The following is a 14,583-nucleotide window of genomic DNA, read 5'->3' as shown; positions in this document are numbered from 1 at the left end:
ATTTGTCATTTAGGCCTTTAAGTGAAAACGAAATTTAATATACTGTAATTTCAGAGAAAAGTCTAAAAAAGCACAACCAAACAAAATACAAAAAAAAACCAAAAAAAAAAAAAGCCATCTTCACTAAATGCAGCTTAAAATCCCATGGACATGAAACAAAGGTCAATCTGGATAGTCTGCCTTGTCTGGTATTTTCACCATTTGGGGTAAGCTATGAAATTAGAGATATGGGCTAATTTATTGGAACTGATGTTGCATCCTCTTTAAGTGTTTCTTAATTTAATCAGTACATTTAAAGATGAGGGAAGGCATGGGTTCCACTAAAGTAAAGCAGTTGAAAATGACTGGATTATTTGTTTGGGAGCAAGGGAGCAGACTGGCAGGTTCCTGGTCCTTGATGTCCTTTGTTTGTGCTCCCAGACAGCATTTCCTCCGTCTCGTCAGCTGTCCCAGACATTCCTGTGATGTTAAGGGTTTAAAAAAGCCACAAGTATGATCTTCCTAGCATTTCCCTGAGTGTATGGAAATGGGCTGAAATGCTGCATGTCCTTCACCACTCTGTCACCATGGGGAACAAACACCAGTGCTGGTGAATAAGCAGGACAACAAGGTGGTGAAACGTCAGGGTGCTCCTTGCTTGGATGGCTCGTGCTTGTGGTGCCTTGGGAGAGCTGGAGCAGAGGAGCTGCTGACAGGGATGTCAGGGCTGTGGACTGCAGGCAGAGTACAAAACAATGCACAGGAGAGCCTCACTGCAGAACCATCCTGGGAGTCAATTTAAAGCTAGTGACAAAGCTGGCAAGGCTTGCAGGGTGGAGCAGGACTGGTACAGAGCAAGGCTACTGAAGACTCTTTTCTAAACTGGGAATGTTCTGGTGTTCATGTCACACTACAGTGCCATTGTGCCCTTCCTAATCTGACCCATCTCACTCCTCTCACATTTCAGGCCAAGGTGCTTCGGGAGACCAAGCCAATCCCAAACCTGATTTTTGCAATTGAGCAATATGAGAAGTTCCTTATCCATCTCTCCAAGAAGTCAAAGGTAAAGTAAAGCAGAGAGATCTGCAACCTGAACCTGGTGAACAGTGGGATCAATGGCATGGTGGAAGGCTGTCTCTGTTAATCCTCAAATTAGGAAGATGTAGGGACCTTTCAGCCCCTGCCTGTGCTCGTGGCTCAACACTGCTGAACTGTTGCCACATTGATATTAGCCTGTGCCAACATCAGTCCACATCTGTGGTTCCTGATGGAGCAGAACCATGCACACCTCGTGCCAGCTTTCCTCACTCTCCCCCAGTCTATGTCATGAAATGTACCACAACAAGGTCCTACAGTGAGAGCAGCTGGCAATCACTTGACTTTTAGGAGAATGTAAATGGGCCGCTGGACTGCACAGGGGCAGGAGCTTTTTCACCCTCCTTGCGCTTCAATCCTGCATGATTACTGTGATGGACTCTGTCCCAGTGCTGTGCAAAGGACTAGGCAGGGTTGGAAACTAAACTTAAGAGGCTCCTGGCTGAATGTTTCCCCTGGGTTGCTGCAGGTGAACCTGATGCAGTACATGAAGCTGAGCACCTCCCGGGATTTCCGCATCAACGCCTCCGTGCTGGACAGCGCCCTGCAGGAGCGCAACTCCGAGGATGCTGAGAACGAGCCCCACAACGACCAGGTCAGAGTTCATCCAGCTGCTTTTACTGAGAGCTTTCCTCCTCTTTAGAAGCCAGCTGTATTTGTGAGTTGTGCAGAACAGCTTGTCTTCCCTGGGTTAGCTCTCACTTTAATACTAAACTGATGGAAATGAGTGAACAGCTTCTCTCAGAACACCCCCTACACCCCAGCCCACTGCCTCAAGCAGCCTTTATTTTCATGCACCAGCTCTGTGTCCCTGCTCTTGGGGAAGTGGAACTGTTAGCCAGAATCAGACCTTTGCAGCACAATGCAAAGTGGTTTTGTATGCAAGTTTTTGTAGATAAAGACCTGTCAGGGCAAATTCTACAAGGCATCATTCTCCTCAGACCTACCTCTACAACATAGTGCTGGTAAAGGCACTGCAACATGCTGGCTAAGAAAAATAAACAGGTTACTCTGCTGATTGTCCAGGTTTTTATTGTTGCTTCTGTCCATATTTTCCTGAGTGTTTCCACAAGCCAAAACCCAGGACAGAGTCCCTGTCCTGTGCCACTGGTAGCCTGTGGTCTAAGTTCCAGCATGAAGTGGGGAAGGGGTGGCCCATGGGGAAAGTCTCAGTGGCTGACAGGAATCCCATATTCAGGTCATTTTGCTAGTGAGAAAAAAAAAGTTAAATCCTGTTCTGCACAGCTGGCTTCTTGCTGTAGGTAACCATTCCTTAGACTACTCACACAAAAACAATCACACTCTACTTCTGCTCTCTCCCTCCCCGCTCCAGAGCAGCACAGCAGAGCAGACAGATGAGAACCAGGAACCCAAAAAGAAGAGACAGAGAAAAAAATAAACTGGAGCTGCTGCCACTGCCTCCTCTCACAGTGCCCATTCCATGGTCGACTCTCCTTGGTCTCAGAGGCTGCAGATATGGAGATGATGGTTTATTGCTTCTCTTGCCAGATGCTTCTGCCTTCTTCTTTTGTGTCCATGGGAGCAACTCTGGCCCCTGTCTCAGGTTTCACAGCTGGCTGCTGCCATCAGAAGTGCCTCTGCTATTTGAATCTTCCCTAGGAATATCCCTTCTTACAGCAAAAGGGAAAGGGAGCAGCTGGGATCAGTCAGTCCCTGCCAAAAGATCTGCTTCTGAAAGGACAGGGAGGCTTTGGCACGCGGTCTGGACAATTGTCCTGGCCCTCTGGTGTCGTCACTGCTTCTCCAGTGAACCTTTGGTTATTTCAATTATCTGATATATGTCCAGTGCTTCCCCTGGAAGACAAGGGGACAGTCAGTTCCCTGCAGTACACACTGTGCAATGCAAGAGAGTGATGGTTGGGATCTGCTTTATTTCAGAGCACCTAGCACAGAACGCCCTAAATTTATTCAAACTTGTGTTTTGGGTGGTGGTGAGAATGCAGAAACCAGCACCAGAAGGGAGCTGGGAACATGAGCTGTTGTGCCTTGGAGCTGAAGCTGCTGTGTGCATCTCCTGAGCAGCCAGAGGCCACAGCTTCCTCTGGCCAGGCTGGTTTTGCTGTTATGTTTTTGCTGACCCTGATTGTGATGCACTCGTTTAATTTGCCTTGTTCTTGGTGAAAAGTGCCCATTTTGCCTACAAAGCACAAATCCTGTTTCTGAAAGCACCCTTTGCCTGTAAGAGTCCTAATAAAGGCTATTTAAGGGCAGAGCATCTGATGTGTGCAGTGACTGAGAGAACAAACGTGAGGGCAGGTTCTTCCCTTATGTGGGGAAGAGCTGCTGCACAGTGAGGAGGAGCTGCTTTCCCAACCACGAGTTAAATGTTTGCTTGCAGCAATTGGAGGGCTACACTGAGAGCAGACAGGGATGGCTTGAGGCCTTGGGACTGCTGAGGAAGCACCCAGCAACACCAGAGCAGTGCTTGGCTAAGGGAGAGCAGGGAAGGAGGGAAAAGAATGAAAGATTTTGGGTCTTCAGGGCAAAACTGACAAAACAAGGTTGCTGAGGTGCTTCCTTTCAGAGAAGAAGAAATTAAATTTGGTTTGTGTTAAAAGTGCACAGGAGGGCTCCTCCAAGGGGCACAAAGCAAACAAAGTGTGGGAGAACAGAGAACAGAGCCAGGCCTGGCTCATCACTCACAAATATTTGGAAAGCAGCAGCATGAACACTTGAGGACTGAGGAAGGAGGGGCAGCCCTGCAGGTCAGAGGATGTGCCAGGAACCAAGGGGCTTATGAGGTGCCTCAGCTGAGCAGAGCCCTCAGGGAATGACTGCTCAGGCCAAGTGCTCTGCTTAAGCTGGGAAGGCTCATGCAGAGGAGATTCCAGGGGGCAGCTTGCAGGTGGAGAGGAGATTCCAGGGGCCACTGCTCACCTTGAGGGATGCCATACTTCTCCATGCCCATGGGATTTGATGGTGTCACACAGTTCATGGTCACCTCTTTCCTCAAGCACTGGTCAATATCCACTGCACTGAAGAAAGCCACCGACTGTGGCAGGTCCTGGAGGCCCAGTTTGTAGGCAAACATGCACCTGCAGAGCAAGAAAGCATCAGCCACATTTACCAAACTGGCCAGCCACTCCTCACAGGGTATTCTCACTCAGCAGGGGGGGGACAAGGAGCTTTCTAAGCCCTGGATAGCAGGAGGGTCAGGAATTGCTATAGTGAGCAAGGGAGGAACAGCAATGGTGCTTCCTTGGAAGGAATGGAGCCTCCTCAAGAAAAGGGAAGAATCCAGCCCCTCACTGCTGGCTAATCCTCCCTGGCAGGCAGAGCAGATGCAGGATTTTCCCAGCAGGAAGCCCTGTGCTCACAGGAGCCAGCACAAAGGCAGGAACATCAGGGTGCCTGCCCTGCTGTGGCTGCAGAAAGGCTGTTTGTGTCATTCCTGCCTCCACACAGGAGCAACAGCTCACCTTGGCCAGCTCCTGTGTAACCAAACACCCCACGGTGCTGGGAGGGGGATTTGGCAAAGCTGGCTGGGACAGAGCTGGATCAATGGGAGCCATTGGAGGTCAGGAGTTTCTAGGCTGAGCTTAATTCTGTGTGGGGCAGGGAAGCAGCAGGAACACCCCACACTGTGGGAGGGGGGACAGCACTGGTGCTCACAGCAGAGATGAGCCATGCCCCTTGCTGTCCCCTGAAGGCAGCAGGGCATGAGGGATGGGACAATTTCAGGCTCCCAGCTCCTCAGCCAAGCCCAAAGGCTGCTGCCATGTGACAGCTGCAGACCCAAAGGCAGACAAAGTGATGCACTTGCATCCCAGCACAGCCAGTGACTGGCCCCATCCCTGCAGGGCCAAAAGCTGATGATAAAAAAAACCTTTTGTCAGCACATTATCCCTGAAAATCAAAGCTGAGGTCCATTTATAGCATGAAGGAACTGCAGCCTCCAGTGCTGCTAACTTGCCCTGAGCAGAAAAAACTGCTCTGCACCAGCTTGCTGCAGGCAGAGCCAAGCCCAGCCCCTGGGACTTGCCTGTCCCACTCTGGAGTCACAGCTGCTGCTGCCCAGGAGGCAGCAGAGCCATCAGAGCTCACCTTGTGAGGAGGTTGGTGATCTGCAGGGCCAGGGCAGCCCGGTAGCGATCCTGGTGCTGCACCAGGTACCGCACCTCGTCGTGGATGCTGATGCAGAAGCGCCCGTTGATGTCAAACTCCTCAAACAGCCACTTCATGGCAACCAGCATGAGGTGCAGGTAGTCCACAGCTGAGCTCTGCACCACCCAGTTCACCCTGCTGGTCACAAACTGGGGAAGGAAAGAGATGGACAGTAAGAGAGCACTGCAGTCAAGGGCATGGTACCTGTACATGGTAGAAATCTGTTAAACTCCGCGTGTTTGGGTTTTCTTGGTGGCACGGAGATAAAGGCACAATGGGTTTCCTGAATGGCTACAAGAGCCTACTGGGCCTCCAGCAATCTGAGAGGGGCTTAACAACAGCCACCCATTTCAGAATACATAAGCAAAGCCAAAATCTCAGCATCCCAGAACTGCATCCTTACCTCCCCCTTGACCATGGCAGGCTCCAGGGCCCTGCTGATGTGGCAGCCCAGCACTGGGGTCTGTGGGGAGGGGGATAAGGCAATGCTCTCCAGCTTGTTGAACATCTCGGACTCAGTGCCTCCAGCCCACACTCTTTGCTCCACCACATTCCACTTCTTCTCCCACCGGGACCTGTGGGGCAGAGGGGAGGTTTGCTGGAAGAGTGGGAGGGGGCTGCAGGTCCCCATTTTAGACCCTCAAACACTCCCTCCTGGTTTGGGGCAGCAGGATGGGACCCTACTAACTGTTCACTGGGAAAGTGGTTGAGCCCACTTTCAGCCCCCAAATCAAACCTCCTTGGCCCTGGAGGAGCAGGAAGGGCAGACCAGGACTATCCAGCTGCATCTCTCTTCTCTGCCCATCAGCCCTACCCCTCACATCCCAAAGCCACAGAGCCACACAGGGTCAGACCATCTCACCCTTTCATGGCTTCTCTCTGGAGCCGCTGGACATCCTGGGCCGACACCGATCCATCCTCTGCCCTGTCCACAGCCAGGTCCAGCTTCGTCACCAGCCACTCCCCCTCCTCAGAGAGATGAAACCTGTGATGGTGTTCACAGGGGTCCGAGGATGAGGGAAGAGATGAGGATCTGACTCCATGTTTCAGAAGGCTTGATTTATTATTTTATGATATATATTATATTAAAACTATACTAAAAGAATAGAAGAAAGGATTTCATCAGAAGGCTCACTAAGAATAGAATAGGAAAGAATGATAACAAAGGCTTGTGGCTCGGGCTCTCTGTCTGAGCCAGCTGGGCTGTGATTGGCCATTAATTAGAAATAACCAACATGGGCCAATCACAGATGCACCTGTTGCATTCCACAGCAGCAGATAATCAATGTTTACATTTTGTTCCTGAGGCCTCTCAGCTTCTCAGGAGTTAAAATCCCAAGGTAAGGATTTTCTGTAAAAGATATCTGTGACAGAAACCTGCAGGGGAGAGCGAGTAACCCAGCTCCTCTGGCTGGAGCGCCACCACCAGCCCTGGCCAGGTTGCACCCACCTGCGGATGCCCTTGGTGACGGCATACATCTGCTGGGCCTTGTCCCGCGCCTGCTGCGGCGTGAGCCGGTGGTTGAACTGCATCAGCAGCCGCTCGGCGAAGGGCTGCCCTGCCCCGTAGATGCGCCCGTAGTTGAAGACCTTGGCGTGCTCCCGGCTGATGCCCACGGTGGCGGCAGTTTTGCTGTGCAGGTCTGTGCCATTGCTCTTCTTGCCCTGCAGGGTCATCCAGCCGAAGGCAGTGCAGCCTGAGGGAGGGGAGGAGGGGTTGGATGCCCCGCGGGATCGGGATGAGGATCAGGGATCAGCATCTGCCCAGCAGAGCCCCGGCTCACCGTGCATGCCAGCGAACTGCGCCTCGCCCAGCACCGCCGCGATCCACAGCTCCTGGGAATCCACGTCTGCTCCCACCAGCGCGTAGCCAGGGGGCACCTGCACCATGGCCTTCAGCTCACTGCCCACCCTGTCGGCCTGCAGGACACGATGGCCAGGTCAGCAAGCCCCTCTCCTTCTTCATGGCACAAGAGCAGCCTTCCTCCCACAGCCACAGAGTGCTGGCACAGCACTCCCTGTGCCCCTGTGCTGTCATCTAATTGCAGGGGTTCCATACTGTTGTCTCCTTATCACAAAAGTTTCACACCTTCTTGGTGTTTCTCGTGGGCATCTCCTCAGAGTACTGACTCTCTTCTTCACAAAGCAGCCAACTGACCCCAGTTAGCTTCCTAACCAGCCACCCCACTCTTCTATAGCACTCTTCTTCTCATTGGGCACAGCTGTGGCTTGTTAAAGTCAGCCCTGTTCCTAATCTTTGATAACTGGCCCAGTTGCAGCTCCTTAGGGGTAAGATTACTTTCTACACTATTTTCCTATATTCTATCCCCCTACACCCCTAAGTTTTGCTCTCAATGTCAAAACTGGGTTTAACTCATGTGGAGCATCACCCACTTGGTTACCCCAGCAGAGAAGAAGGGGAGCTTGAGAAAAGACAGAAATTGGTATGCTGGTGTTTTGTTTCCCTTTCAACACATCCTGAAGCTCCAGAGCCCCTGCCAACTCCCTCCTTTCTCCCACATGAAAGCACATCAGCAAGAGGATGTGCTCTGGCCCTGCTACCCCAAATCCAGCATCCATATCCAAGCCAAGCACCTCCCATCAGTCCAAAACACAGAGGGAGCCCCAAAACACCCCCACAAGGATCCAAGCGTGGCCATACCCGGGCGTTGCTGGCTGTCAGCCAGGTGGGCTCCACAGCCCGGCGGGTGACAGTGCCTGCGGTCACCACCTGTGGCAGGATGGCCCCATAACTCTCCTCCTCGTTGTAGTCAGGATGCCTGGGACAGAGGCAAGGATGAGCATCACCCTGCAAGAGCCCTCCCGGTGCAGGGTAAAGGGAACAGTCCGGATTTGGGTTCTGTACCTGGTCACCACACGAGGCAGCTCCCCCTTCTTCAGCCACACCACCATCTGGGAACTGAGGGGACACGTGGCAGGTGAGATGCTGAGCCCCTGTGCATCCACACAAACACCCCTGCCTCCACCCACAGAGGTGCAACCATGAAAGCAGCTGCTCACCTGATCCTCTTGTGAGCATTCCTCCAAAATGAGATCATTTTGTTAATCTCGAGGGCTCTTGTCCCGTGGGTGCGGCCCACAGCAGCCCGCAGGGTGCCGTCCTCCATCTGGGGCAGGAAATCCTTGGCAAAAGGGCTTCCCACGTTGTTATCATTCCCATCCTTTAGCAGCAGAAGAGGTGTCAGGGCTCAGCAAGCCTCCACTCCACACCAGCAAAGCTCTGTACTCCCCCAGTCCCAGCTACAGAGATGGATTTGTCCCACCCAATCCCATGGATGAGATCATGTGGGTCCCAGCAGCACTGTGGGGACAGGAAGAGCCCCAGGAGCTCCAGCTTGCCTTGTGAGGCAGCTTGAAGAACCAGCACCCAGGGATGTTGACATCGTTGTAGGGACCATTGCCATGGTGGAAGGAGGGTTTGCTCTTCTTCTCTGCACACCTCAGCTCTTCCATCTCCTCCTGCGACCAGCAAAGTCAGGCAATGCCAGGAGGGGGAAATCAAGGAAAGAGAGACAAATCCACCACCCCATTCCACAGGAAACCTCCCTTACCAGCACGAGGCTCTGGTCTGCTTTGCTCATTTTCTCCTCTGGATCCACCTCAATCCTGCTCAGCTCCTCCATCTGCAGCACAGAGGGACCGTGGGGGAGCCAGATCAAACACCAATCCTCCAGCAACCCTTATTAAAGGGAATTTCTTACTTGCAGCCCCTGGAGCTGCACACAGGGCTGGTTTCTGCATGCACACAGGAGGAAGCACAGCCCCACACCTCCCTCCCACCAGGGAACCCTCCATCCCTTCCTTCACCTTCTGCCAGATCGTGCTGCTGTCCATCACCTCATCCTCCACAGCTGCCTCCAGCCCTGGGGGCTGCTCCTTGCCCTTCTCCAGGCAGTGCTGCCTGTACAGGCTCTCAATCACCCTGGCAGAGGAGAGGGCAGGGCTGATGCACCCACAAAGGCTCTGGGGCAGCACCTGGGCAGAGTGCCAGGGAGATCCCAGATACCCCTTTGGGCAACTCCCAGGCCAGCATCCCATCCCATCCCATCCCATCCCATCCCATCCCATCCCATCCCATCCCATCCCATCCCATCCCATCCCATCCCATCCCATCCCTCTCACCTGTGTGGGCAGGAGGGGCCCTCGCTCTCTCCAAGGGCTGCTGGCAAATTGTCCTGCCGTCCCGGCACCAGGTATCCCCAGCCATGCTTCTCTGAGTAGTGGAGGGGGAAGCCATCCCAGGCCAAGCGCATCAGCTTCGGGGTCACCCTCATCTGCAGGCTGATGAGGCTGGGCCCAGGCACCCAGCCCTCCTCCTCCAGCCGCGGGCACAGCTTGCGGTACCAGCTGGGCACGGGAGCAGCAGGGAGGGTCAGAAAGTGCAGGGACAGCCCTGGGGACACACAGGGTGCCCAACTCACCCCGGGTGGCCTGGCAGGTGCTGGAGTCTCTTGGGTTGCAGTGTGACCGTCTCCTTCAGGCGCTCCAGGCAGAGCTGGCTGGCAGAGACTTTCAGCTCCTCTTCCTCACTGGGGGGACCAGGGTCTGCTGGGGCAAGGAGAACTGGCTTGCAAAGGGCCCTCTGTGCCACCCTTCTGGGGACAGGGACACCAAACCATCCCACACCACATGCAGCAGCATGGGACACAGCCCAGCAATGATTCACCCTGCAGCAGCAAACCTTGTTCACCCCTGGGAAGGCAGCCCTGGAGCATCCCTCATTCCCAGGGATCCCCTGTGCTCACCCTCCTGCCACTCCTGGGCTGACTCTTCTGCTTCCATTGCTGCTGGGGAGACATGGCTGTTCCCATCCTGACCTTTCTTCTTCTTTTTCTTCCCTGGATTCTTCTTTTGCTTAAATTCCTGTGTGTCCCACTCAAGATCCCAGAGCCAGGGGTCATCCTTGTACCTGATGACACACCATTGTCACACCACAGCTCTGCTCCTGTCCCTCACAGCCACCCACAGCCCCACATGGACCAGCCCAGGGTACCTGTGCTCGTGCAGCAGCTGGCAGGCATCGTTGGCCAGGTTCATCAGGGACTTCTTCATCTCCTTCTGCAGCTCCTCATAAATACCCTGAGCATCATCCAGGTACCTGTTCCAATTCCCATTGACTGGCAGGTAGGACACTCCCATCTCCAGCATCCCTGCAAACGTGACAGGGTGGGGGCACCTGGACCCCAAAGCAGCAAGGAATTAGAAATCTGCCAGAGGGGACAGGCCCTGGAAGCACCAGACTACAACAGACATGAATGAGTCGTCATCTAGAGCTTCCCAGCCTCACACAACCCTCGATGCTCTTCCCCTCCCCAGTGCCCACCAAGCCCACAGCCCCTTGGCCAACACCAGCCAGAAGCTGGCAGCGCTCACCTCTCCATAAACAGCGGCAGCTGCTCTTGGAACACCTCATGGGTGGCCTGGACATCACGGGCACAGTATGACACCAGGTCCTGGGGAGGGACAGCAGCAGGTGAGGGCAGGCAAAGCAGCCACCCCTGTGCCAGCACAGGGCAAGGCATAGGGGCTGCAGGAGCACAGAGCAGGGCACAGCCCCACGCACACCCAGGGCTGCAAGGAAGGGCAGCAAAATGGAAACTACCCCAGCAATATGGAAACTGCCCCAGCAGAATGGAAACTACCCCAGCAAAATGGAAACTACCTCAGCAATATGGAAACTACCACAGCAAAATGGAAACTACCCCAGCAAGCAAACAACCCCAGAGTAGAAACTACCCCAGCAAAATGGAAACTACCCCAGCAGTATGGAAAATACCCCACAGTACGGAAACTACCCCACAAAATGGAAACTACCACAGCAAAATGGAAACTACCCCACAAAATGGAAACTACCCCACCAAAATGGAAACTACTCCAGCATGGAAACTAACCCAGCCTGGAAACTACCCCAGCAAAATGGAAACTACCCCAGCAGCCACTACCACCCCGCTCCCCTCTCCAGCTCCTGCTGCCTGTCATTAGGATGGCCTCCTGCACCTGGAAGTTGCTCCTGATGTCAGCCATGGTGCCCTTGACAAAGAGCTCCCGTGCCTCCTTCTCCAGGGGCTCCCCCCCGACGTAGAGAGCGTGCACGTCCGCCAGGTTGTTGATGCTGCTCACATGCACCCAGTCCCACGAGGTGACCTGTGACAACAGGGGGGTCACACAGCGTGGGAGGACAGCCAGCTGCAGCCAAGATCAGGAGGAGTACAGGATGCCTCTGCTCCAGCTTCAGCCAAGGCCACCTTATCTGAAACACGCTGGGAAAGCTGCACTCAGTGGAGCTGCTCCACTCTGCCAGAAGAGCAGCAAACAGCCCTGGCACAGGAGCACAGGGTCCCCTGGCACCCACAGCACTGCCAGCAGCTCAGCTCCTCTCACTCACCGCCGGCCCCTCAGCCTTGCTGCGTGTTTTCTTCATGTGCTCCTTGACCTGCTGCAGCCCCCTCCTCTTGCCCTGCTTGGCAGCCATCCAGAGGCTGCGCTGGAAGCCCGTCAGCCCCGAGATGGCCATGTGCATGCTCATGGTGTCCAGGAAACGCATCTTGGAGCCCTGGGACACAGCACAGGGGGAAAAAAGAGAGGGTTGGGGATATGCTGGAGGAGCTATAAGTCCTCTGCTTAAGCTGCTTTTGCCTCCCACACTCCCCTTTTGAGAGCCAAAAGCATCCCCAGTGCAGGCTGTCAGTTTACAAATGCTGCTGCCCCTGCAGCCTCCAGCAGCCCTATATAGTGCAAGAATATCCTCCTCTAAAGGGATCCAGCCCCAAACCTGCTCTGCAGGACAAAGTGAGCACAAACCTGAGGTACCTGTGCAGAACAACATCTGCCAAAATAACCCTGAAGAGCCAACACAAATTATTATCTGGGTAAGAAATTGCAGCTGCCAGAGCACAGCAAAGGCTCAGTGGATTACCTGGATGAGATATTGCTCCTTGATGAATGCCCGGTCGAAGGCCACGTTGTGTCCCACCACCACTCTCTCCGTCCAGTCCTGTTTGCTGGCACAGCTGGCACCTGCTGGGCTCTCCATGGGAATGAGGTCGGCCAGGGTGAGGTGGCTGGACCAGGAGTAACGCTGCTCCAGCAGCCGCCTGCTGCACCACGAGTACCTGTGGGGGACAGGTGGCACCTGTGGCTGTGACAGAGCAGCCACAGTGCCATGGGGGGCTGACAGGACCCCACATGTGTGGGGGAGGTGACAACCCCAGGGAGAGCTGTACTAAGCAGAACACACACCCCACATCCCAGAGCCACGCTCTGGGGCTTTGCTGTGTCTTCCCTGCAAGCCAGCAGTGGATTGCAGGAAGAGGCGCCACTCAGGACCATCCCTATCTGTCACAGACATCTTTTCTGAAAATCCTTTCCTTAGGATTTTTCCTCCTGAGAAGCTGAGAGGCCTCAGGAACAAAACGTAAGCAATGGTTATCTGCTGCTGTGGAATGCAACAGGTGCATCTGTGATTGGTCTCATGTGGTTGTTTCTAATTAATGGCCAATCACAGTCAGCTGGCTCAGACTCTCTGTCTGAGCCACAAGCCTTTGTTATTCATTCTTTCTTTCTCTATTCTTAGCTAGGCTTCTACTGAAATCCTTTTTTCTATTCTTTTAGTATAGTTTTAAATATAATATATATCATAAAATAATAAATCAAGTCTTCTGAAACATGGAGTCAGATCCTCATCTCTTCTCTCATCCTCAGACCCCTTTGAACACTGTCACAAGAGCTGCTCTAGCTAAGCAGGACACACATCCCACATCCCAGAGCCACTCTCTGGGGCTTTGTTGTGCCTTCCCTGCCAGCCAGCATGGACTGCAGGAAGAGGCTCCACTCAGGACCATCCCCATCCCCTCACAACCGTCCCCTCCAGCCCTGCTGTGTTCCCAGCATTGCTGCTGGCACCGCATCTCACCATGCGTGCGGGGACACGGCCACGGCCAGCGTGGGGCAGTGCCCCTCGGCCACGCACACCTCCACATCCAGCACCAGCGCCCGCTCCTCGGGGAACTCCACGGGCTCTGCCTGGCCCTGGGGGCCGTAGCGGGTCCAGCCCAGGCGCCAGGCCCAGCGCTCGGGCAGCGGGGGCAGCTGGCAGCGCAGCAGCTCCTCGGCCGCCTCCAGGTAGGGCAGGCTCTGCTTCTGCGCCAGCAGCCGAAAGTGCTCGTCGATGTCGCGGCCGTACATGCGGGGCAGGCGCAGCTCCACGTCGGGCAGCGTGGAGGTCTCCCTGCCCCACAGCCCGTGCTGCTGCAGGTGCTGCACGCTGCGCTGCACCTCCTCCGCCGAGTAGCGCACACGGGCGCCGCGGAAGATCTGCTCGTGGAGGCTCCTGGACAGCATCTGGATGTTGAGGGGGTTCATGCGCCGCTGGCCCGTGGATGGCTCCTGGCCGGGCTCCTCTGGCAGGGGGCGGCTGGCTGAGGAGCTGGAGGGGCAGCGCCGGGGCTGGGGGCTGCAGCCCCGCACCGAGCGCACCCAGGGCACGCGCCTCATCATCCCTCTGGGATGAGGGGAGCTGGAGCTGCAGGGGAGAAAGGCAAAGGGTGAGCTCAGCACTGATCACTGCCATGCACACACTGTCAACACACTCCTCTGTACAGCTGTGCCCCCATACAGCCTTCCCTCACATAGCAGTGCCCCCATACAGCCTTCCCCCCATATAGCTGTGTCCCCATACAGCTGCGTCTCCCATATAGCTGCATCCCTATACAGCCTTTCCCCCTATATAGCTGTGTCTCCCATAGAGCCATGTCTGCCATATAGCTGTGTCTCCATACAGCCACGTCCCCCATATAGCTGCATCCCTATACAGCCTTCCCCCCATATGGCTGTGTTCCCATACAGCCTTTCCCCCCATATAGCTGTGCCCCCTACAGCCGTGTTCCCCATATAGCTGTGCCCCCATACAGCCTTTCCCCCTATATAGCTGAGCCCCCATACAGACATTTTCTCTCACATAGCTGTGTCCCCATACAGATGTTTTCTCACATTTAGCTGTTTTACCCCATACAGGTGTTTTCCCCCATAAAGCTGTGCCCACCATACAGCCGTGCCCCCAAACAGACGTTTCCCCATGCAGATAGTTTCCCCCATACAGCCGTGCCCCATACAGATGTTTTGCCCCGTACAGCCGTGCTCCCCATCCAGCCGTGGCCGCCGTACAAATGTTCGCTCATACCGATATTTCCCCACAGAGCCGTCTCCCCCCATACAGCTGTTCCTCCCCATACAGCTGTTTCCCCCATACAGATGTTCCCCCCCAAATTCCCCCCGTCCCCACCTGCTCCCCGCAAGCGCCACCGGGGCCTGGGTCGGCGGGCAGATCCAAACCGGGGCGCCCGGGGGAGCTTCCGGCCGCCGTGA

General features: G+C 54.8%; 2 protein-coding genes across 2 annotated transcripts in view; one reads left to right on the top strand and one right to left on the bottom strand.

Annotated features, from left to right (window-relative positions):
* Positions 1–2,545, top strand: part of FANCI (FA complementation group I) — a 23,420-nt gene extending 20,875 nt beyond the window's left edge. Inside the window, exons 35-37 of the mRNA XM_064721920.1 lie at positions 947–1,042; positions 1,544–1,669; positions 2,408–2,545. Of these exons, the coding sequence (XP_064577990.1) occupies positions 947–1,042; positions 1,544–1,669; positions 2,408–2,473 (288 nt within the window). The 3' untranslated portion in view covers positions 2,474–2,545. The remainder of the gene's footprint in view (positions 1–946; positions 1,043–1,543; positions 1,670–2,407) is intronic.
* On the bottom strand, positions 2,090–14,583 carry POLG (DNA polymerase gamma, catalytic subunit). The gene is made up of 23 exons (XM_064721921.1): positions 14,501–14,583; positions 13,133–13,741; positions 12,137–12,332; positions 11,606–11,773; positions 11,218–11,364; positions 10,594–10,673; positions 10,214–10,396; positions 9,966–10,129; positions 9,642–9,765; positions 9,343–9,567; positions 9,028–9,142; positions 8,772–8,843; positions 8,560–8,679; positions 8,221–8,381; positions 8,066–8,119; positions 7,862–7,979; positions 6,984–7,119; positions 6,650–6,896; positions 6,062–6,184; positions 5,603–5,774; positions 5,140–5,348; positions 3,973–4,130; positions 2,090–2,889 (listed from the first exon to the last, which is right to left on the bottom strand). Exons 2-23 carry the CDS (start codon positions 13,714–13,716, stop codon positions 2,828–2,830), a joined length of 3,618 nt encoding a protein of 1,205 aa, XP_064577991.1. The 5' UTR covers positions 13,717–13,741; positions 14,501–14,583; the 3' UTR covers positions 2,090–2,827.

Source organism: Zonotrichia leucophrys, chromosome 10 (assembly GCF_028769735.1).
Source record: "Zonotrichia leucophrys gambelii isolate GWCS_2022_RI chromosome 10, RI_Zleu_2.0, whole genome shotgun sequence".
NCBI classification, from domain to species: domain Eukaryota; kingdom Metazoa; phylum Chordata; class Aves; order Passeriformes; family Passerellidae; genus Zonotrichia; species Zonotrichia leucophrys.
This window is presented reverse-complemented; position numbering and strand designations above follow the sequence as displayed.

What these genes read in the sequence shown, in the direction of transcription:
- POLG (XM_064721921.1), bottom strand. Translation starts at nt 13,716, where the DNA reads ATGATGAGGCGCGTGCCCTGGGTGCGCTCGGTGCGGGGCTGCAGCCCC. An exon ending in GGCCCCTCCTGCCCACACAG is followed by an intron (nt 9,143 to 9,342) that starts GTGAGAGGGATG and finishes CTCCTCTGCCAG; the next exon opens with GGTGATTGAGAGCCTGTACA. An exon ending in ATCACCAACCTCCTCACAAG is followed by an intron (nt 4,131 to 5,139) that starts GTGAGCTCTGAT and finishes CTTGCTCTGCAG; the next exon opens with GTGCATGTTTGCCTACAAAC.